Raw genomic sequence first — 22209 nt, forward strand, 5'->3', positions numbered from 1 at the left:
GTCCAGTATTAGGGCAAACGCAAGCGCAGGGGGACAGGGTCTGGCCGCTTGACTGTGCCGGGATGAGCCACGAGATGAGCAGAAGGGCAAATGTGAACGGTCTGCACGGTGCAGCCACCTGGTGGCACAGAGCTCAACCATACACAGTAGCAGCAACGAAGTGTATTCTTTGCTGCTGGTGTGTATTTTTCGCAGGAGTGTAATCATCAACACGTTGATTTATAAATGTTTAAAATGCTTTACACTTGGTTAGAGCAATATTAGCGCTTTGTTTGACTGGTTAAGCGCTGCGCCAGCAAGTGTCTGGACCGTGCAGACCGATTAGGCTGCTCACGTACGTCTACGCTAAAGTTCCTTCATCAGCTTGAGTTTATGCCTCCAGTCATTTGCCGAAATGACCAGCTTGCCTGTTTTTAGCGCAGTACCGGACACGTTCGGCGCTACGACAGAATGCTCGCAACGCACGCTGCTTCGATAGCTCTCGGTCGACGGCCAAGCGGCTAGCGGAGGTCTCGCGCGGGAGGGGGCGTGCTCCTAAACAACCGGAAGTGAGCGATGTGACGTCGCATCGTGACGCTGAACCAGTGAAGGCGGAGCTTAGCGCCACTCGCTCGGCGAGCGAGTTGAGGAGGAAAAGCATAGCTAGGGAGGAGGGTAACTTCTAATCGCTTGCAGCTCCATTAATACGTAACGCTTCACTTAAATTGTGGTGCGAATGTTCTACTTAAGCTGTACCCTACGCACCTACAAAATTTGTCCGAACCGTTTCAGGGGCCCTTTAACCCTCCCGAAGCCACCTGTAAATCCCGACGCTTGTCCGACTGCCTTGCGCAACTCTATGATGGGCCCTCGAGAGGAAACAATAGACGCAATCCGTGCTGGAAAACTTGTGAACGAAGTAGTCGTACTAACTAGATAGAGCCGGCTGCGTGTTTCAGGGACGGGAGAATGGCTCGCCCATTGTGATCTGCAAGTCCATCTGTGGAGTTTTCATTCATGCTTCGTCGCGTGAAGGGCCGATCGTACGCGGACAATGGGCGAGTCATTCTTGCGGTCCTCTTTTCCGAGTGCATGACGTCATCTAAACAAATCTGTTTGTGCTTATGTAACCGCGTATTTATGACGCCTAAAGGCAGGCTATTTCCCGAAGTAAAAATAAAGGAAAAAAAAGAATCGTGAAACTACGACGAGGTGAAATTTTTGGGGTAACTTGCGGTAAGCCTTTGTACACGCGCTGCCTCCTAGGCGAGACTGCACTGGCAGGGAGAAACATTACACTGCGAACGAGGTTATTGACTGGAGAATCACCTAGCAGGTGCAGCCGACTTACAGGATGTTGCAAATTGTCCATCAGAAAGAAGCTACAAAGAAAACGCGCATGCGAGTTACCAGAAGTCAAGATAGTCGTCGATAAATTCGGTGTCGCGATGCCACAGTCCCATCTCTAGGGTTTGGGCACGGTAGCTGTGGAGCCGGGCGTCACACAGACGGTCGCGCTCTTGGCCAACGCCACGAGTGAGCCTCAAAAAAGGGTAGCCAATTGGCCTACGCTAGGCGGGGCGTCACACGGAGGGTAGCGAGCGGACGTCCATGAACTGAAGTTGAACCGTACAGTCGATAGTGACAATTTAGACTTTTGCTATCTTTTTACTGTTTAGTTTTTTTGTTTCTTTTGTGACAGTGTTATGTTACTGTTTTAATGCTTTTTTATCACGGCTGCGGCGCAGCACCAGCGCCCGCCCGTTCTAAAGGGTAAAGCAACACCAACGTCAAGCCGGTCCACGCCGTCGTCCGTACACCCTTGACGATAGTTGGTAGCTTGGTGATGGGTTGTAAGGTCGAAGAAACAAAACAGGGGTGTTTACGAGGGCGAATCAGAGTCCTTAACCCCCCCGCCCCCTCCACGTTTTTTTTTTTTTTCAGATAACGCTGTAAATGCAATGTTTCCCAGCGGTGGACCAATTTCCGGCGCTGGACCGATTTCCGGCCTTGGACCTTTCTTGGAGCGGCCCGGCCTTATCTGCCGGTAGCTCCGCGGCACGGCGCTGCTGTCAGTTGTTGAAGATGGCGGTTGTGTTTCACACGTCCACGGCGTAGGAGCAACTAAGTGCGATTCGTTTTCGATCGAGCACCATACAGTCTCACCCACCATACGGCCCGGTCCTCGCCCCTAGTGAGTTCCTCGTTTTCGGTCCGCATAAGAAGTTCCTGTCAGGACAGCGATTCACGTGCAACGATGAAGCCAAGACAGCGGTCCGACGGTGGTTCCACAGTTAGCCGGAGGAATTCTGCTACAGGCGCATCTCGAATTTAGTGCTGCGGTGGGACAAATGTCTGAACCGGCGTGTGGATTATGTGGAATGATAGTGTAAGGTGTACGTACATTTGTAATAACCTGTAACTACTTTATTTTGGCTAATAAAAAAATAGGGGCAAAAGCTTTCTGGTTCGCCCTCGTACACGGGAGATTGCGGGGCAAATTTAGTCACAAGTGAAAGCGTACACGTACGGGCAGAAGAACTACAGAGCGCAGTAACATCGAAGCACGCAGCTACATCGTTCTGTCTGAGCACGCTAAATCACCCTGGAGGAGCACGCCCGCTAGCATGCTAGGGAAACAGGTCGTGTCACCGTTGACCAATCCAGTGGCGTGTAGCCGCAAAACACCACCTTAGCTAAGGAGGAGAATGACGACGCCAACCAAGCACACGTGCCGCCATCATCGTGGAAAGGGTGATGCGAGTACACCCCGTTGTCCTAGGAATGACAGTGAGAGGTACACAACACACACCGCCAGAAGGAAAGCCGGTCCCCGAAATTCCCCAACCACTTCTTGACCTGCTCGCCCAATCGCTAGCAGACGAGCTGGACATGGGCGTTGGTGATTGACGACGTTGATGGCAGCTGTTGGCGGCCCCCTCTTGTCGCTGGATACCTTGATCTTGAACGCCATTAGGATAAGTCGAGTCGTTTACCGGGGCTTTTGTTGTGGCCCACATATGCCGCATCCTGTGGCACATATCTGTCAAGTTTTTTTTTCTTTTTTTTTTCCTTGGGCATCCGGGCTCAGGCCTCAAACATAGCCGATTTGGCACACGTTTTGAGATTCGCAAAATAGTGACCGCCACCTCGTGTTTTTCAGACGTCTACTCTCGTTCACAGACTGCATTGCTCCCTTTAAGCACGGCCCAGTCCCCTCCCATTCCAGGAACGAAACGCGAGCCTAAAGGCATTACAAAAAAATTACGGCAAAGATTCCAGCTCCTCAGTTCTCCCCCGCTACAGGCTATGGCAGGGTAGTATCGTGTGCAGGGTTCAACGGTGGTAAAGCGTAAGATGTTGAATGGCAACTATAGATCGCTATGCCAGTACGCGGTCGAGGTTACGAGTTAGACGCGTCCTCTCGTAGGGGTGGCGAAATTGTCAGCCTCTACGTGCCTGCGTTCGACTCGGTGAAATGTCGTCTGATATCGACACCCCAAGACCCCTGCTCTTCAGCTAGTAAACCAAACGTAACAGTAGTACGCACCTCAAACGGCACAGCTACAACCCTGGAATGAACAACCGACACCCGAATTGGTTCCAACATGGCCGATAGCAAGTACAGCTCGTCACGAGGCCACGTTTCTGGATATCCATGGGGAATTTGATGCACTTTTTGTCATTTCACAAAACCACCTTCTCGGTGCCTTGTCTTACTTGTGCTTCAATGGCGTTACCAGGTACTAATCAAGCTTTTTTCTTTTTCTGTGATTTCCAGCGGTACGGAGAGGGTTAGCGCCGTTTTCGCACATGCGACGCTATCGCATTCGCGAGTAAACACGCGGATGGCTCGAGAAACACGCCGTTCGCGCTCAGGGATAGAAAATCCCGGCCGCTAAAGCCCTCACAAAACACACCTACTAAAAAAAAGAAAAACGAAGACCAGTCGCGCCTCGAAAAGAAGGAATACAATGGACTCGCGGACTAGCGGCCTCAACGTCAGCGACCTTCCACGAAGGTGCGCCGCAAACAATGGTGAAATACGAGGCCCAACACGGACCCCCTCGCCCCCTACTGCGAAACGCGTCGCGAAGCGCAGGTACGAGACGGCGGAGACGCACAGGTATCGAGGCTGCATGACAATGGCTTGCCGCAACAATAACACTGCGCACGGCCGAGTAACGAGAAATAATGGTAGTAAAAAAAGAAGGCGAGACTACATCGAAGGCGTCCTTCCCCGTCGGCAGCGAGCTGCGACAAACCTGAATGTACTTTGCCGCAAAACACGCAAAGCCGGTACGAAGAAGACACGGTGCAGCAGCAGCGAGAGACGGACGCCCGGCCAGCGTCGTAGAAAACGCGGCGCGATTAAAGCGTGACAGGTTTCACCGATGACACCTTCACCATCTTTTTTTTTTTTTAACAAACGTGGATTCGGTTGAAAGTGCAATAGGTTTGCAAAGGGCGTCATCCGTTCGCACGTGGCCCGCGTCCGTGTAACAGAGGTGTACTGCAAATTACCGAAGTATGAAAGTACTAACGCAGCAAAAACTACACGCAGCTGAAGAGACAACGGAGGGCATCCTAGGCTGCGGGTACACGGAACTTGCGCAAGCCAGTGGTAACTGCTCGAGCGTCGCCGGTAAGCGCACCACGTGCATGATACGTCCACTTCTGCGTCGTGCTGAAGTGGAGAGTAAAACACGGCAGCATGTTGACACCCGCTTCTAAAGAAAAGAAATGAAGAAGTAGGCGAACGCGCACTTTTGATCCTGTCTGTGGTAAACGAAAAAGAAGGAAAAAAAATCGGGAACTCCTAGAAGGCGGCGTGAAACGTGCACAAAGAAATAGCAGACGGCAGCACAAAGCGAGAGGGGTCGTGCCGCCATTCGCTTGTCTAGAACCCTCCCCCACCACAGCTCGCCTCCGCCACGTGCAGGCAGCGAATGAATTTATAGATATATATATATATATAGTTCCACGTGGTCTTCAGCACAGCGCGTGCGGAGACCTCACCTGATAGCGCACCATCTGATGGTGGTGCTGGTGCTGGTGTTGCGGCGGCGGCTGGTGCTGAGCATGGTGCAGGTGGCCGTTGACGATGCCGCCGTGCTGCTGGTAGGCGGCGGCGGGCGGCGTCATCAGCTGGTGCACCTGCGTGCCGCCGACCTCGAGAAAGCCCTGACCGCCGCCGCTCTCGTAGGGAAACATGACGACGTTGGGCCGGTAGCGCCGCACGCACAACACATCAAGCGCCTAATCACCGCGGCATCACCACCACGCCGGCGACGCGCGCCCAGGACACCACGCGAGGAAGAAAGGAGGCGGGCGCGATGCGGTCACACAAGGGCGGCCCGATATCGCCGACGGGAGTCAAGGGACGACGACGGCACAAACCACTCGGAGACGGACGACCGGCAAGCTGACAGCCACGCCAGTCGCGACTACTACACTGCACGGCGGCAAGAAAAGGCAGCAGCGCGCTGGACGACGAGCCGGTGGCTTCACCGCGAATGAGAGGTGGTGGAAAGAGCGCGCGCCCGCACCTCGCACGCGCTACTACCCGGTCGGCGTGCGCGTTGCGTCCTGCTACTGCTGCTGCTGCCGGCAGGTCTCGCTGACTATCTGCAGCAACCGCCGCCACCGTGCGTGGAGAGGAGGAGGACGCAGCAGCGCTCCGCCACCGCCGGGGAAACAAAGAGGGGCGAGGAGGAAGTTCGCCCGAAAGCCGGCGGAAAGGAGGAATCGTCGGTGGGGAAAGGACAGAGGGGGAACCACGGGAGGGAGGAAGAGACGACGCGTCTCGGTGCGCCCCAGCTCGACAGCGCTGGAGCCTCCCTCCGTTGCACGATGAGAGTGCTTCGGGAGGGAGCTGCGCGGCACTCGGTGGAGGGAAGAGAGGGCCACCGCGATCAGACACAAAAGGAAGCAAAAAAGCGGCGTGAAACACCAGGGTCGGCGAAATAAAGGAAGCACCGAAATTCGGGGAGTAGCGCGAATAGCGGGTAGCTGGGCAGAAAAAGAAAAGCAGACGTCCGGATGCAGATAAAAAACGCGAAAAGCGGCCGCATAACCAACGCGGGCGAAACGAGGGTGAGGAGAGGGCTTGCACGGAGACGAAAATCCGACAGCAGAGAGAGAAAAACGCGGCGAGTGAAAGGGAGGGCAAAAGGCAAGCGCCACGCGCGTAGTAGACGCGAGCCTGCTCCCGCGTTCGCCCCCCCCCCCCCAGCCTTTAGGTTGTTCCTTCCTTTTTGTGTGTGTGTGCGTACTTGTCGCCTTCATCTCTCTATCCTCTTTTCCCTTTATTTAGCATCCTCTCATCCCCTACCGAACATAATCGCGCAGTGTGTTCCCGCCCCTTTCCCCGGATGCCCTCTCAACTGACGCGTTCGGAGAGGACCCCGCGTACACCGAAGCAAAAGAACAGAAACGCGAAGACGATGCGCGCAAGAAGAGTCGCTGCTTCCCGGGAATTCGGGCAGAAATACAGAGAGGACGAGAGAAAAATGAAAGAGAAACAGGACGCAAGAAAAAGGAGACGACGACGCGAGAGGAGTCTGCAGGAAACAGTAATATCGACGAGGAAAACCACCGAAAAAGAAAGAGAGCAAAAGAAGGGCGGCAGCAGAGCCCGGGATTCGCGCACGATGCGTCCCGAGGCCGGCAGCAATGCCCCGAAAAAGGAGATCGCAGCGAAACAAACACGTACAACCAACCGCCTAGAGAGAGAGAACAAGAATGAGAGAGAAGGAAGAAAAGAAAAGAAGTCGAACAAGGCAAGCCGCGGCCCAGAGCCGAGCCGAGCCGAGCGCCAGGCAGAAGACGCCGCCGCCGCCGAAGCAGCAACCGAGGCGGCGGAGGCAAGCCACGAGGAACGAGTGGGAGAGAGAGGTCCTAAATGCGCCGTCACCATCATCGTCGTCATTTTCGTCCCTCCCGCTGCTTGCTGCTGCATTTTCCGCGGCAATGAACTGGATCGCTGGCGCAGCCAGCGAACGAGAAAAACACAGGCGCGCAAGCAGCGTCGCGCAGGGCGCCGGATAGAAGGAGAAACAAAAAACGGCCGAGAACAGCGGATCCCTGCCGGAACACAACGGGGCCTCCCCGAGAAGGCTCGCTTGCTCGCCCGCCCGCGCGCGCACACACGCACACACAGCAAAGCTCCGCGGCTGCGGCAACGTAATTGTCTTTCGCTGCTGCTGCGCCAATCGCCGCTGTCGACGCAGCGAGGATCGCCTCCTTGGCGTGCGCGCTGTAACACCATAATACACGCCGCGACAGACAACACCGCCTCTCTTCTCCGCGCGGTCGCCGCTCCTTCCGTTCCCCTCGGAAAGGAAGGCTGGGCCTGGCCTCGCGCTAGGGTTGCGTTTAAATTATCCGGGCTGCGATGCGACGAACGCGTATAATGCGCGCTTGCGAAACCTCGACGATATTTAACGCTTGCATCATTCCGAGCGGAAGGGAACGAAGAAAGGACGACGAAGGCAGAAAGCCGTCCGAGCGGAAAGAGAAAAGGCGTAACCACAATTACGACCTTTTTTTTTTTTTGTCGTAAGCGTTCCATAAGCGAGAAGCGTGAATGGCAAGCGCAGCAACATGCCGCGTGCACAAGGGAAACGAAGATGCTTCGACGAAAACTTGATGGCGGAAGGATGGGGGGGGGGGGGGGGGGGGAGGGGGGGCTCGGCCGAACAGGCATCGCGTCGGTGTCTTCTAGCGCGACGACCAAAAACAGCTCTCGTCATGCGAGAAGACGCACCAAGAAACGCAAAGCGTTTAGTACAAACTTCGTGCGTGCCATTTAAACACGCACGCTACATCTCGAGCCTCGGCGCCGAACAACACGGAGGCGCCTGACGCAGAATCGTCATTGTTAGATATGGAGCGGTTTCCTGCGCCTACTTCGAGTTCCCCAGACCACATCAAATCGCAGCACAGCTAATTGAGGAATGCAGAAGCAGGGATGCCACATTCCTGAGGCAAGACACGTGCAAACAAGTTGGCGGCCCCCAGGTCGTGTGCCGCGCGGGAGCTATTCAATGCTTGAGTTTTCCAGAAAACGAAGGCATAGCCAGGCATTGTTGCAGGGAAAGTGGGTCCCGAAACATGACGGCTGCGATGTACCGGGAAGGCCTGGCAGCGTCGCCCCCTCCTGGCTTTTGTGACGGCGAGTTGCTAGTCAGCAAGGCAAGGGGGATCAAGCGATCAAGCAAGGGGGACCAAACGGCGACTCTCTTCGCCGGGTATGACACCATCGCACGGGCGCCTAACATTGGCCGAAAATGGCGTCATCTGAGCGGACTTACCCATTGGACGAACATGACGCGACTTCCAGTCCTCGAAAGGTTTAAAAGAAGCATTCCAGAGATTCCAGAGCATTCCCCGATTGACTTCTCTCGAACTTCTTGGCGCGGGCCGCAGCGTCCGAGTTGCTGCCGGCCCGTAATGACTGTACGACTGTTACTTGAGTCTCACCTCTCTGTATATAATGTAACATAAACCCTCCCAAGTTTGGTTTTCATCGCGAAGTCCGTCCTCCAACCCCTACAATACTCGCATTCAGGCAGCGTGCCCGAGCATTTTAAATCAATCGAACTGAGAACCGATTCGGCTATTGTTCTGCGACCCAGCGTCGTTGATTTCGACGACACCGGGCTCTTGAAGCGCAACCGAAACCCGGTAAAGCCACGGAGGAAGGAGTACGCACTGCAAAACGCCATTGAAGCAGAACGATTGGGTCCAACGCGTCACCGTCAGGTCAGAGCGCGAGGTAGTCTAGTTCCACCGCTGTGCAGGCAGAACCAACGTTCACATAAACGGTTCCATAAGCACCGAGCAAAGAGAAGGCGAAGCAGTCGTACGACTGCGCATCGGTTAAAAACGGCCGAAAACCAAGGACTACCGGCCAACATGCCGAATATCTGAGGTCTAGCGTTAAGATGTTTCTCTCTTTCTTTTCCCCCCCTTCATTATTATTTAAGGCAAAAGGAGTATGAAATCAGAAATAATGGAACGGCTTCACAAACAGTTGAGTTGCCACGGCCGGCTGAGTGACGTCACGCACCTTCCTAGTTTCTTTCATTCTTCCATGGGTACAACACACACACAAAACAAAGAGAATGATTGCTACAGACAAAAACCACAAAACATAAACACTCGCTCGACTTCAGCTCGACTTCAGCACCTCCCGCTTCGATCGCTGCGCTAAATGCCTACACCTCTCATTACAGGGCGGTGACTGCGGGCCGAAAATCGCTTCACACGCCCACACCAACGTGCGTGCACGGGGAGGTTGGCCGCAGTATTTTCAGTAACAAGGCGGACGCCCACGCAGCGCCTGAACCCCGTCATCACCCGCGTAATGGTGCACGCTTTCGAACACAATGGCTCCCGACACCTCACGCATTTCGCTTCGCAGCGAGACCCCCCTGCTCGGAGAACCCGTGCCCAGAGAACGCTCAGAGTCCCGCGCCCCTCGGGGTTCCTCGCATTACACGGCGCCCACGCGGTCGCACAACGGGATTTCTGGAGCGAGCAACGACTTCGCCCCCCCCCCCTCCCCCCGACACAGGCTTTTAATGAATGCAAAGCAGAGCGCGCCTCGGATGCGACCAGCGCGAAGCGCTTCTTCGCAGCAAACGATTTCGATTCGTTCTTCCGCAAGAACAACGCCCGCTCCGCCTACGGGCGCCACCGCAAAATTAACGAGGCCACTACGCTGGCATCTGCTTTCACCCTGTTTTTAGGGCTTCCCTTTCTTTCTTTCTTTATTTCCCCCTACACCCTTTGTTTTTCCAGCGGATACCAGCGCAGCCCGATGGCCGCTTCCATTTCATTAGGCAGTTTTGGGAAACGCGAAGTCCCGACTTTAGCGGACGATATCGGCCCTGCGCACAAACGAAAACGCTGATGATTTAGGTTCTGCAGAGTAGACGACCCCGTTTAAATCGAAATACACCGCGGCGATTGCACGCGCTATATTTATAATAGCCTTCCAATTAGCGCGTTTTGGAAAGCGTAGACTCGGAAAGTTGCCCGCATAGCTCGTTCAGTGCGTAAAGGGAGGTTTTTTTTTTTTTTCACTGCCTAGGTAGCAAAGCTTAGTAAAAAAACAGCCGGGCACCGTAAAACGTCAGTTTTGGAAAGCACAGCCTTAGCGCTATGCTAAGACACAAATGGCTCAGGGTAACGCACCAAGCCGGTATAGCCGTAACGGCAGGAGGTATCCACAGTGCTGCAAAGGCGCGATAAAATGGCACGTGATACCCAGCTGATTCAACCAGGTGCGCTTACCGTTCAACCGGCGGTCGCGGACAAATACACGTAGAACAAATGGACCCAAATCTACTGTTACAGCCCACTGCGCAGTTTCTAGATGTAAAACCACACGATCTTTTTTTTCTTTTTGATTAACGCATTCTCCCTGTTTTGTGCCGTCACGAAGGGATGAGGCCCTGAATGACTCAGCAAGCTTCCGGCACAAGTACACTATCTCTTCAATAATAATAATAATAATAATAATAATAATAATAATAATAATAATAATAATAGAAAGCAATAATCAGATTCCCTCTTTTCCAATGCGACGCCGAATCGACAACCTGGAGACCAGACTTTTTTCCGTTATATATATTTAAAAACAAAAAAGAAACACGCCGTACCTGCGATCGCTCGAAATATCTCGCGAGGGCACTGTAGCCGCGTGAAAGCGCTTTCCGATTCCACGCGCGCACGACTCCGCCCGCGCGAAGCACGCGAGAGGGAGAGAGAGAGAGAGAGAGCAGTGCTCTCGTAAAACCATTGCGAAGGCTCAGTCAGAGGAAAAGATTCACGCGCAACCTCGGGCGGCGGCAGCGACATCACATGCTCCGCCGGGTCTCTGGAAGCGGGCGGGCAGCACCGTTACGCGCCAGATACGCCCACCGGCCGTACAACTTCGGAAAGAGGTAGGTACGAACGAGGTCTCCGCGCGTGCAAAAAAAAAAAAGAAAAAAAGAAAGCGCGTTCTATTCGGCGACCATCCCTCCCACACGATCCGAGTACGGAGGGCAGCACCGTTGTCACCGACCGGGGACCGACCGGCTGTGGCGGTGGCCGACGGCGGCTAGCGGAAGCCCGGAGAAAGGAGTGGGCGGCCCGAGCATCTTCTTCCTCGCCCAATGGAGGACCGGCGAAAAGAAGCGGCATCACCGGGACGGCGGATGCCGATTTCCGGTTCCGATAGCGGCGAGAACTGGCGAAGCCCACGCGAGCTGTGGTTTCCTCCCCTGTGACCCCTCGTACGTTATATTGCACACTTGCTTTCAGCGTTTCGAACGGAAAAAAAAAGTAAATAGAAAAGAAATCTGGTGTTCTGCGCGCTAAAACCAAGACAGGCTGTAGTGGGGGGAGAACTCCGGATTAATTTCGACCACCTGCGGGTCTTCCGTGCACATAGATCGGATTACACGATTGTTCTTGCATTTCGCACAAATTTCATCGAATCGCGCCCTGTTGCGTGAATGCAAATTTTGCCCTTCTTTGCTCAATCCTTCCTCTCTGAAACGCCCACACACACAACTTACAAAAGTCGAACATGCATAGCTAGTTATCTTTTAAGCTTATATGCTTTGCCATCTCTCTCTCTTTTTTTTTTTTTTTTGCAAGGCCACGCTGCGAAACGCGGTATGGTTAACGTTAATTTCCTATCGCTCTTCCGCACTTTCAACGCTGGCCCGTAATCTCTCGACAGCGACGCGATCACAATCCGCCTTACTCCACTCTTCTCTTTTTCATTAAATACGCCTCTCTTCTCTCACTAAACGTTTTATTACTACACGTACCGCAAAGCCTTGCCCAATACTTTGGCGAAACGTAACAGAATTCCGTGTAGCTCTCCTTAACAGACCCCTTAGCTACAACGGGTAATTAACTTCTTACGTCGGTTTCCAGAACTTCCCAGACGACGACGCTGAAGCTAATTTCCAGAATGTCTACTAAGTAAGCATTCTCAGATCCCCCTCTCACATTTTTTTTTTCAAGCTAACCCCGACTGTTCTTTTATGAAAATTATTTGGCAGACTGACATGTAGGAGGTTCAAACACAAAACAAGATGGGTTTATAGCTTTTACAAGTTACTAAGTCAGCCCCCTTCACAACCACTAACTACCATCGAACTGCAAATCAGGTAGGATGCAGTGCGAGATTTGACTGAAACACGTGTTTCGTAGTATTCCAGTCACACAGCGAGGCTCACACGCGCAAACCCAGCAAAGGGCGGAATTAGAGAGAGAAGTGGTTCTTGAAGGGGGTAAGGAAAGGTTGTCGCTGTTTTCTGCAGCCCTTGCGGGAGCACGGCTCAGCGTCAACGGGGGTGGGGGGGGGGGGGGGGATAGTGGGAGCAAAGGAGATAGGAGAGTAGAGGGTTAAAGGGTCGCCATGGCAGCGGATGAGCAGTCCGGCAGGAAGGGCCCAGTGGGTCCGGTAGGATTGGTGATCTGGTGAAAGGCCAGGGAGCGGTGATCCAGCAGGAGCCAGATGATTGGGGCAGTTCGAGTAGCCTAGAGTGGTTTGGGTAGCCGTGAGGCTATCCGTCTTTGGAGAAAATCCTAGAGTCTCGCCGAGAGCCCCGACGAGTCGCGCAAAAAAACTACAGCAGGTGCCGACTGGACGCGAAAATCCCCAGTCACCTCACCCCACCACGCCTAAATTTGTCCAGAACTGGCCAAATCCCAGAAATTTCCACATTTTCCTGCTCGCAGAAGACACCCTGGTGTTCCTAGCCAGCCGTAGGCGCGATAATCAATAGTCTATATAACTAAGCAGCTACCAATATAGCTGATAACGATCGCCGTGTCGCCGGCCTCCTTCAGTAATTATAGTTTCAAAATTGCGCAACGTACCGCAATGAGACTCTCCTCTCGAGTGCGTCAAAAGCCACATCCTTCGCCCATTACCATGCTTTCATACGCATCCTCCACGCATAATTGTGTTGGAAACATATGCAATGCACGGCAAGCGACGCGTAGGACACGGGCGCACAGGTCAAAGACCCGCCCTATTATCCATTTCCGCGACTCGCAACGAAGCAAGCAACTGCGCATGCGGAACCCCGAATTAAAAAAAAAAATTATGCTAACAAACAGAAAAAAAAAAGCTGCGACTCGCTCACCTTCAACACAAACCACGTGTTTTGCACTTGTTCCCCGACGTGACATGTTTACGTTGTTAGATATGGAGCTGTTTCCTGCGCCTACTTCGAGTTCCCCAAACCACTTCGAATCGCAGCACAGCTAATTGAGGAATGCAGAAGCAGGGATGCCACATTCCTGAGGCAGGACACTTGCAAACAAGTTCGTACGCCGCCGGTGGAGCTATTCAATGCTTGAGTTTTCCAGAAAACGAAGCGATAGCCCGGCATTGTTGCAAGGAAAGTGGGTCCCGAAACAAGACGGCTGCGATGTACCGGGAAGGCCTGGCAGCGTCGCCCCCACCTGGCTTTTGTGACGGCGAGTTGCTAGTCAACAAGGCAAGGTGGATCAAGCGATCAAGCAAGGGGGACCAAGCGGCGACTCTCTTCGCCAGATGTGACACCGCGACACGGGCGCCAACCATTGGCGGAAAATGCCGTCATCTGAGCGGATTCTCCCATTGGCCGAACATGACGCGACTTCCAGTCCTCGAAGGGTTTAAAAGAAGCATTCCAGAGAGACCCCAGCATTCCCTGATTCACCTCTCTCGAACTTCTTGCCGCGGGCCGCAGCGTCCGAGTTGCTGCCGGCCCGTAATGACTGTACGACTGTTACTTGACTCTCACCTCTCTGTATTTAATGTAAAATAAACCTCCCAAGTTTTGTTTTCATCCCGAAGTCCGTCCACGACCCCTACAACGTGTCCTTACGAGCTCGGCTGATGATGTAGCGGCGGTTTTCTCCGAGTAACAAGAAACAGGTCTCGAAGGCTATGCTTTTGTGACCCGCATGCACCGGAAGTGGTTGCGGAGTCGGAAACACGTCAAGATCCGCCATGTTTTAGGCTATACCTATCGGTGGCAGCCTAGGAATGCAGCGACAAGTGCACAGCCGTCCAAGTCAAGAGAGAATTGTTATAGAGGCGCCGACGTTCGCACATTACTGTGACGTCATGGTGGAGGTGAGGTACTTTCAATATCGGCGCCTCTCGCGAACTATGTTTCGTAGCGCGGACGCACATACGACCAGGCGTGGTGCGGTTTTGTGGGCGTAGATTGTAACTCAATTCTAAAGGTACCAGCAAATATACTGTACTTAGTCGACTCTAATTATTATTAATTGTGCAAACAAATTACGAAGCGAGCTAGCCATTGTTTCACCCCGCCCACTCCTCCTTTGAAAAGGCGAGAAAAAAGCCGGCAGATCCCACGCCCCTTGGGAATCGATGCTATGCGAAGCATTGTGCGGGGAGCCTACCAACTTAACGAAACGACCATGAGAGCGCCAAGACGTGGGCAGCTGTTTCATCACCTACATGACAGGCATGTCATGACATTCGTGTCACGACCTATCATTTATGTTCGCCATACACTCTTGCCATACTACGCCAATTTTGGTACATACCAAGTTAGCGAAACGACCATGAGAGCAAGAATACGTAGGCGGCTGGTTAGATACTGTCAAAGTGGCAAATGTTCGCCAAGAAATGTTTCGCATTTAAGAAGGAGAACGAGAAAAGACGTAAAAAAAGCCGCAGACTCGCATGAAAAGCGAAGCATCGAGTGCGATAGCAAATTCGTGGACTGCTATACGAAGTAAGGATAGTAGTGTTATCGTCCGCATAAACTTGTAAACATTCACCTATTAACTAAATGAACAAGCCTGGTGTCATAGGCAAACATGAACACTCGATGACCACGCACACTGGCTGTCAAAACATTGGCGTGAGGTGAAGCGCAGCAGCAGCAGCAGCGCGCGAAGTGACCATCGTGCTGTCTATCGCTTCAAAGCAAATCGAGCGGCGAGAACACAACACGTACAAAGGTATGAGCCATCGGCGCACCTATAGACTCTGCCCCCAACACATATAGCTTTCAAGCTGCGGGCCGCGCAATAACGCAGTCTCAGCCAGAGTTGAACGCTGCCGCCCGCGCCCTTTCTTCCCCTCCCCCCGGTGACTCGCGCGCGACTGAAGACGGCGCGTTCCCTCCCCACTTTCCTCCCTTGCGCGCGCGAAATCGTGCCGCGGTCGTCAGTTCCCCCTCGCACGCTTTCAGTCGCACATACAGCATTCGGCGCGCGGCAAGGGTGATTGCGCCCTTGTATTTTATACGGGACATCACGGCGACGCCGCCGGCAAAAATGAGCCTGGAGTGTCCGCCATAAAAGAAAAAGGAAAGCCCACCACAGCACATCACACCGATTCGCACGCAGAGTACGGTCATTGCGAAGGTCTAGCCGACGTGTTCGAGAATAATTGCAGCACAGATTTGTGAGCCTCGCACCGAGTTGCGAAGTACGACCTTTCTGAACCAAGAAATCACCTAGCGCAGTTCGTGCAATATTATCAAGTTGCTGGAACACATGCTCAGCAGCACACAGCGATCACTGTTGAAAGTTGGGCACTTTAACAGCAAGTGCTCAAGCGTTTCGCGGTAGTGTCCACAAGTCGGACACGAATGGCACTGACTCGAACATAAGTTCGCAGTTCATTAAACGCGCAATGATTTTCACGCAAGAACAAAGAATGCAGTGGCACTGACTGTGTTGGCTACCAGATTTTGATTGTAATAGAGAGAGAAGGTAATAACGCTTTGTTTTCACTTCGAAGAAAGACAAAAAGTATTCCATCATTATACCACGTCGGATCGATCACATCACCCATCGTCGCTACATGAAGCTTCCTTATCGCTATCGACGGCCCACGACATCTCATCTTAAAAGCACTTCTTGTTGGGCTAGTCGGTAGTTGATCATTATAATATATAAAGACGTCAAATAAACGGACACACACAAGAGAAGAGAACGGGACAGGGCGCCAGGCGCCCTGTCCCGTTCTCTTCTTTATGTGCGTCCGTTTATTCGGCATCTTCATATTTTATAATGGACATCTCATCTGCAGTGCCGTCCATGCATGTCATTTGATATACCGCACTTCTGGAACGTTCGCCTCCCAACCGACCGCACCGCAACGAACTCGCAAGGCGGACACACATAATGCCGCATCTCCCGAAGGCCGGGAGCCAATGGCAAAGAGCACATACGAACGAAAAGCTGCGCGAATTTGGCCCCAGGAGTAGCGCAATAAACGCACTTGCCACTAGCTATCGCTCAATGTTTCGTTCTAAAACAACCAAATAAAGAAATAAAAAATGAAAATAACGAGGACAAAAGTACGGCGGTGATAATTCGCGGTACAAGTCCCTTTCTTGTTTTTTTTTCCTTTCTTCTTTAAATCAATCCTGAAATACGCGTAGGAAACAGATATATATGTATAAAAGCACGCGTATACGTCACACTATCGGGACTGGCGGCCGGAGTGGGGGGACTTCCACTTTCCTCCTAAAACGCACCTGCGCGCACCGGTGTCGTCGAGCGAAGCGTCGCGCGCTCCGGTTCAACAAGCCGCTCGACCATCGTCGATCTCTTTGTATTCTGCTTTACCAGCTCATATCTTTTTTTCTTTTTCTTTCCTCGTACGCGAGGCCGGGAACAGACACGGCGCCACAGCGCCGCAGACTATGGTTCAGCGCACCAGCTACCTCAGGACTCCGCGCAGGTGGATTCGGATTTTGTTTTTCTTTATTTCTTCTTTCTGCAAACCCCTCACGCGCGTCGCCTCCTGAATGCGCGAACGGTGGCGGCAGACTGGAAACGTGACCGAAAAAGTCGGGATTTCGAACGCTGCGAAGTGAACGCGGAAAAAGCACACAGTGCCAACCGTGGCGAAACGTGTAGCGCCTGTCGATCGTCACCTTTTACTTGCGAGTTCGCCCGCCGTATCGCGCAACCCATCTATAACACTAACCGCGGAACAATCGCTATCGAGAGTCTCGTAAGACAGTACCGGGGATAGGATCTCACAGTTCACTCGCAATGCAACGCGACTCGGCAAGGTTCGGCAAGGTTAGCTGCACAAAACAACGACATATGTTTTTTTCTCTCTCTCTCTTTCCCATGACTCAGTAGCGGAGCGCGAACACCGTGAAAACGGACACATAACAACGCGTGAGGGAGGACTCCTAGTTGAATTCACCAACCACAGTAAGCTGGATTAATGCGAACCTGCGCAAATTCGAAAGTTTGCATCGGAATAGTCGCGAGCGTGACGAATACTAGGACAAAAAGGAAAAAGAGAAGAAAAGAATGCTGATAAAATGAAAGGCCAACAGCTCCGGTGGTAAAAGCGATCTCTCACAGTGGCGTTAACCCTACGCCGCCTCGCCCTAATCCAACGCGCACGAGGGGCCCGCGCGACCAACATCAGCGGAGGAGATGACTTACAAAGGTGACGTCACCTTCCGAATGCAGCGGCCGAGCAAAACGGCGGAGACGAAAGCGGGAAGAACGGCACGAGTTCTGCACGATAAATAACGCGGAGCGGGCCAAGTACGTAGCAGTGTAAGAAACAATAACGGAAATGGGCAAACGGAGAAGGGGATGGGGAGGGACACCCGCGTAACCGGGTGAGCGCACCGAGAGCGAAAACCACTACGGCGCGCACAACGAGAACGCGGTGGTGGTGGTGGTGGTGTGCCGGTCGGGGAGGAGAGGAGGGACGTCACGCTGGTTCGGCCTCAGACGCATTACGCGCTGCGGGGCCATTCAGCGACGTCATCCATAGATGGCTATATTAAAGAACGCGTGGAGGAGCCTCACAACACATCAAAGCAAAAGCCGACGTAGAGGTCTCTCTCTCTCGCTTTTCGTCCGCAGGGAGCGCGCCCTGCATATAGGCACCGGCCCTAACTACACGTCCGTGTGCGCGAGTACGCAACCGGCGGTCCCGACCCTAGCAGTAAAACACACCGCGAAGCGAATGACGCCGAGGCGAAAGACAAGAGGGAGGGGTGGGGTGGGGGGGGAGGCTGAAGCACGGTGGTTCACGCAGTTAGAGCACATCGAGGTGCGGGAGAAAAGGCGCGGGGGGCGGGGGAGGAGGAGGGGGGCAAGCAGACAAGGGGCCGGAATAACGAGGGCCATTCTGCGCAGCTCCCCGGAAAGAAAAACCGGCGAGCCGCAGACACGCACCGCACGCCGAGACATCAAAAAGCGCGCGCGCGCGTGTATAAGCGGCGCCCCCGCAGAGAGAGATCACAACGAGCACCTCGCGAAAAAATAACGCAAAAAGCGAGAGCGAAGTAAAACCTCAACCGGCTAGGCAGCGAGCAGAGGGAGAGGGAGAGAGGTTCTCGCCGCTCCAACGAGCACGGGGCCCAAAACCGAGCCGGCTCGGCGCTCTAGTGCTTACGGGCCGAAAGAGAAAAGAAGGCCATCATGAACTGCGAGACCGCCCCCCACCCCCCCCGCCCGCTCTACACCGCTGAAAAGTGCGAGTCCCGGGGAACCAGCGAAAAAGCGAGCGAACCGAAATCCCAAAGCCCGCGCGAGAGCTCTTCACTAGCCGCGAGGTCAATCCCTGCAAGCGAGCGTAGCTCGCACTCGGGCGCATATAACAGGAGAGGAGGAGGAGGGGAAGCAGCGCCGCGGGTGCGTGTGTGCACGGTGCGCGGTGGTGCTTATACGCAAACCCCCTCCCCGCCCCTTCTGCCGGTTTTATTCCTGCACTACGCCCACGAAATCACGCTTTTCTCATTGAAAAATATCGAATCACGGCGGGGCCGAGCACGCACGCACGCACCCAGAAGCGGCGATGGGGGAGGCAAGGCTTCTCGCCTCGTCTAGACGAGCAGAACGCTCATGGAAATTAGGGAGGGGGAGAGGGGAATCGCTCGCTCTACGTCCTCTCGCGCGACGAGCGAGGCTCAATATGAAAAGAGCGAGGCTTCCCCGCTATTTATACCGCCGCCGGCGCGGCAAGAGCACGCGGGGGGACTCGCTTTGGGGCCTACAAAAACTGCGCGGAATTAAATAAAGCGAGGGTGGGTGACTGCCGCCGCCTAAGGTGGAGTGGATTGGAGTAGAGGGAGGAACAGGGGGGAGGGGGGTTCGTTCCGATAGAAAGAGGGGATCAGAAAACAAGGGACGGACGACGCCGAGCAGCGACGAGGGGAGCCCGAGGCCGGCTACACAAAAGTGCCGCCCGCAAAGAGCAGCAGCCCACCACTGTTCTTCCCCCAAAAGCGAACACCGAGAGGGTGTGGGGGAGAAAACGAACGAGGAAGTGCGCGCGCGGAAATTTGCCCGATGGATCCGCGGCGGCCGTCCGATTACGCGACGCCCCCAGCACGCTCGCTCCATCGCTGCTGGCACACACGCGGCGACCAACAATGACACGAAACCGAGGGAGAGGGGGTGGACGCGTGCAGACGCCGCACTAAAAGCCCCCAGCGTGTCGGCCCCACTCCCCCTGAGAACGGGAAGGTGGGAGGGGGGTGAGCAGCAGGCCGAGCCGGGCCACCTGTTCCACGATGGCGAGGGAGGAGGGGGGTGGGGAGAAGGATATCAGTGGCCGGCGCCACGTGTATCGCGGATCATCGCTCCTGGAGCACCACTGCCTAACAGAGATGCGTCTACGAAACGCAGGCCATAGAGCTAGAAAACACACACGAGTTCACTCTGTCAGCATGGATTCCATCGCAGTTCATCATGGTCAGTATTTTCTAGCGAATTCAACGAACTGCACAGTGTAAACCTGACAATGTTCACAATATCGACGGTAGTCAACGTGAAAACCGAATACCGCAGACATATTACTTTGCTTTTTGCTATCCACGGGTCTGTGTAAACCCCTGCAATCGAAAAGGCCTTCCCAGTTCTTTCCCCCCCCCCTTTATTTTTTCTCTTAATCTCTTTATCTCGTTATAATCTTCGTGCAAGTACGAAACCCGAAAACTCTCATGTGGTTAACCTCGCTGCTTTTCTCTTTCTGGCTCAACGTTTTCTCACCGCATCGTTAATATAGCCTTAAGCAAGTTACATGTGCGACCTGTGACGTGACTCTCCGTCAAACGAAGAAACAATTCGCAACAGTACAAACACACTGTTGGCGTGCTTTTCTCTTACGGCTCGTTAATGAGCCACGTAAGAGGACGCGACAAGACAGCAAAGAATCGGCTGAGCTTGGCCCGTGAGTCTCGAGTTTGCGTGTCCTTTACGTAGATGACCACGCACAGGAACCCCCACTTACTCAACATCCCCAAACAGCGAACCTGCGAGTGCGACGGCGCCTTTCAGAAACAAACACCGCCGCGCACGTAGCCACGGAAGGCGTACTCCCGTCTAACCAATTCCGTGCAGTACAAGCGAAGGTTCACAGCTGGCGTCAACCAATCTTTAACGAAAGCTGCTCGCGTGCCCCGGAGAAACATGGAGGGCTCACTCACTGTGCCCTACTAACCATTCTGTAGCTTCGCTTACACGAATTCAACGCGAGTGGGTCGAGTCAGAAGTCGAGCTGACCCAACACCCCCCTACCCGCCCGCGCTCACGTGCACCTAAGGCAAGCGGGCTGAACGGGTCAACCCACATCTCGCAGGCAGTCCGACTGAAATAGCCTCGGCGCTCGCTTGACCCGACCAGCCTAAAGGTAGACGACGATCGGTTTTCTGGCCGACTACCCGACCCGACTCGACTTTATCGGGTTCCCGTACACGCAGCTCTCGACCCACACATGCAGTTGGCGCTGATGCCGCCAGTCCCGTCGTCCAGCTAGCTGGACGACCGGACTGGCGGCATCAGCGTAAGGCGGGCCGAGCGGATCCGTTATAGAATTTTCAAAAGCCACCCATCACGAGACAAAGCGCTCGTGACGAAAAACCGCTTCGTCATGAGCGCCGAGCCGCGCGTCCGTTATTCGAGCGCCTCCGCTCCGCCATTTGTCATAACATTTGCCGGGGCGCCCCGGCGGCAGGCGAGAACGCGCCGTGCACAGCGGGAACGCCTCCTTTGCGCCTCACAGAGCCTGCGTCCTCGTTCCCGCAGATTCATATCGAGTCATCATCATCGCGTTCCGCAGAGCACGCCCATACGCAGATCGCTCGAGGAAGAAGAGCAGCCCCGCTACGAGGTCTTCCGCAAAAGTAACTTTCCGCCGCACTCCCACGCTCCTTTCGAAGCGTTGCCCCGGCGGATTTCACGCAGCCAACTTTCTCTCTCCCTCTCTCTCAGCGGGCCGGCATTAATTACACGTTCAACCCACGCCTCCGAGCACGCGTTGCAAAGGAACCAGTTGCACTGGCCCGCCGCAGCTTGAGCAGCCGCGGTGATACACCGCAGCGCCCAGAGTCAGAAAAAGAAAAAAGAAAAATTGAATGTGTGTTGTGTAGTGGCGCAAGGGGCAGGTATGGCCAAAGAGCGCCAGCCAGTGCTAGTGAGTCCGCAACGGAGCGATGCATTCTGAGAAATAGATGAGACGCACTTGTAAAGGGGCCTAATAATAGTCGCTGTGGAGTGCATAAAACCTACAAGATATAAGATTATGGCAATGAGCTAATGAGCTGTACTATGAACATGAAGAATGCATTGCGAAATAATAATACGATACACAAAATATGTCAAAAGGAGCCCATGAAACACAAAAAACCTGGAGGCATGTGCCTTAATTCTAGTTCCCCAAACCAGCGCCTCCGAGGAGCGAATAATTGGGACTACAGTAGGATACAACTTAAAGAAACGGCAGTTGGCAACCAAGGCACACGGACCGCGCGGGCTCCTTACTCTGCCAACCTATCACAAAAGGAAACAAAATTGTCCTCATGCGACCATTTCAAAATGGCGTCGTACTTGATACCTCCGAAGCGCCTGCTGTTCTTGAAGAGTCGTTTCATTGGCGTAAGCGATGCGATGTGCTAAGGGCATGGACAAAGTGTATGGAGTCCGAGCATTTCACTCTTTAAAAGTCCGCGGTACAGTTAAATTCACTGCTGACCCCATTTTACTCATAAATCTTCACTGCAAAGTGAAGTGGAACTTGACAATAAAAAGTTGCAGCGAAGCATGCGTTTTATTTCAGTTAAAGAAAGAATCAGGCTTTCAATGTTTCCCTATAACAGACGAGTGAAAACGTGGAAAATTACGATGATTTTATTTTTGAGGTTAGCACCTTATTTAGGTAAGAGGGAAAGTCTGAAGTGCGAACTATTTGCAGCC

The 22209-nt window shown here is 53.7% G+C and overlaps 1 protein-coding gene across 12 annotated transcripts in view; it reads right to left on the bottom strand.

The window, feature by feature from the left end:
- The window catches only part of LOC135907152 (transcription factor 12-like), a 182108-nt gene that overhangs the window by 117042 nt on the left and 42857 nt on the right, over window positions 1–22209 (bottom strand). The window contains exon 1 of one of the 12 annotated variants that reach the window (XM_065438816.1): window positions 4999–5603. The exons of the other annotated variants lie outside the window; for them this stretch is intronic. Within the exon in view, the coding sequence (XP_065294888.1) occupies window positions 4999–5193 (195 nt within the window). The 5' untranslated portion in view covers window positions 5194–5603. Of the gene's footprint in view, window positions 1–4998; window positions 5604–22209 lie in introns of those variants that run through there. 12 annotated transcript variants of the gene reach the window in all.

The sequence above is a fragment of the Dermacentor albipictus genome, chromosome 4, assembly GCF_038994185.2.
Source record: "Dermacentor albipictus isolate Rhodes 1998 colony chromosome 4, USDA_Dalb.pri_finalv2, whole genome shotgun sequence".
Taxonomy (NCBI): domain Eukaryota; kingdom Metazoa; phylum Arthropoda; class Arachnida; order Ixodida; family Ixodidae; genus Dermacentor; species Dermacentor albipictus.